At 47.7% G+C, this 488-nt stretch overlaps 1 protein-coding gene across 1 annotated transcript in view; it reads left to right on the top strand.

Moving 5' to 3' along the window:
- Positions 1–366, top strand: part of EMH_0079440 (uncharacterized protein) — a gene marked incomplete at both ends in the record, with an annotated part of 3,635 nt that extends 3,269 nt beyond the window's left edge. Inside the window, one exon of the mRNA XM_013500133.1 lies at positions 1–366. Coding sequence (XP_013355587.1) covers positions 1–366 — 366 coding nt within the window.
- Between the last annotated feature and the right edge of the window lie 122 nt (positions 367–488).

A 488-nucleotide genomic window follows, 5' to 3' on the forward strand; every position in this document is an offset into this window, starting at 1 on the left:
CTGCAGTGGCTTGAAGCAGCAAAAGGTGGGGGTCTCAGCAGCAGCAGTAGCAGCAGCAGCAGCAGCAGCAGCAGCAGCTTGCTGTACAGAGCAGCACATAACGAAGCGCTGGGTTTTGTATTGAACAGCCTCTGCGATATGAAGGAAAAGTCGCCGCAGCAGCAGCAGCTAGCAGAAGCAGCAAGGATGATAAAAGTGCTGCTGCAGAGTGCAGCTGCAGCAAAAACACCCCTCCAGCTGCAGCAGCAGCAGCAGCAGCAGCAACAGCAACAGCTGCTGCTGCAGCAGCAGCAGCAACTCATGATGCTACCCCATGCCTACCCAGACGCTCTAGGCGGGGCAATGTGTGGGTGGGGGGGGCAGTGATGCGGGCATAAGAAAAGAATATTAAAATAAAAAGAAATATAAGAGAATAAACAAAGAAAAAACAAACAAATTGTTATTTATTTATATAATTTGTTTTAATTTACAGCTATTTATATACACAT

Source organism: Eimeria mitis, genomic scaffold (genome assembly GCF_000499745.2).
Source record: "Eimeria mitis Houghton genomic scaffold, Emh_scaff5051, whole genome shotgun sequence".
NCBI classification, from domain to species: domain Eukaryota; phylum Apicomplexa; class Conoidasida; order Eucoccidiorida; family Eimeriidae; genus Eimeria; species Eimeria mitis.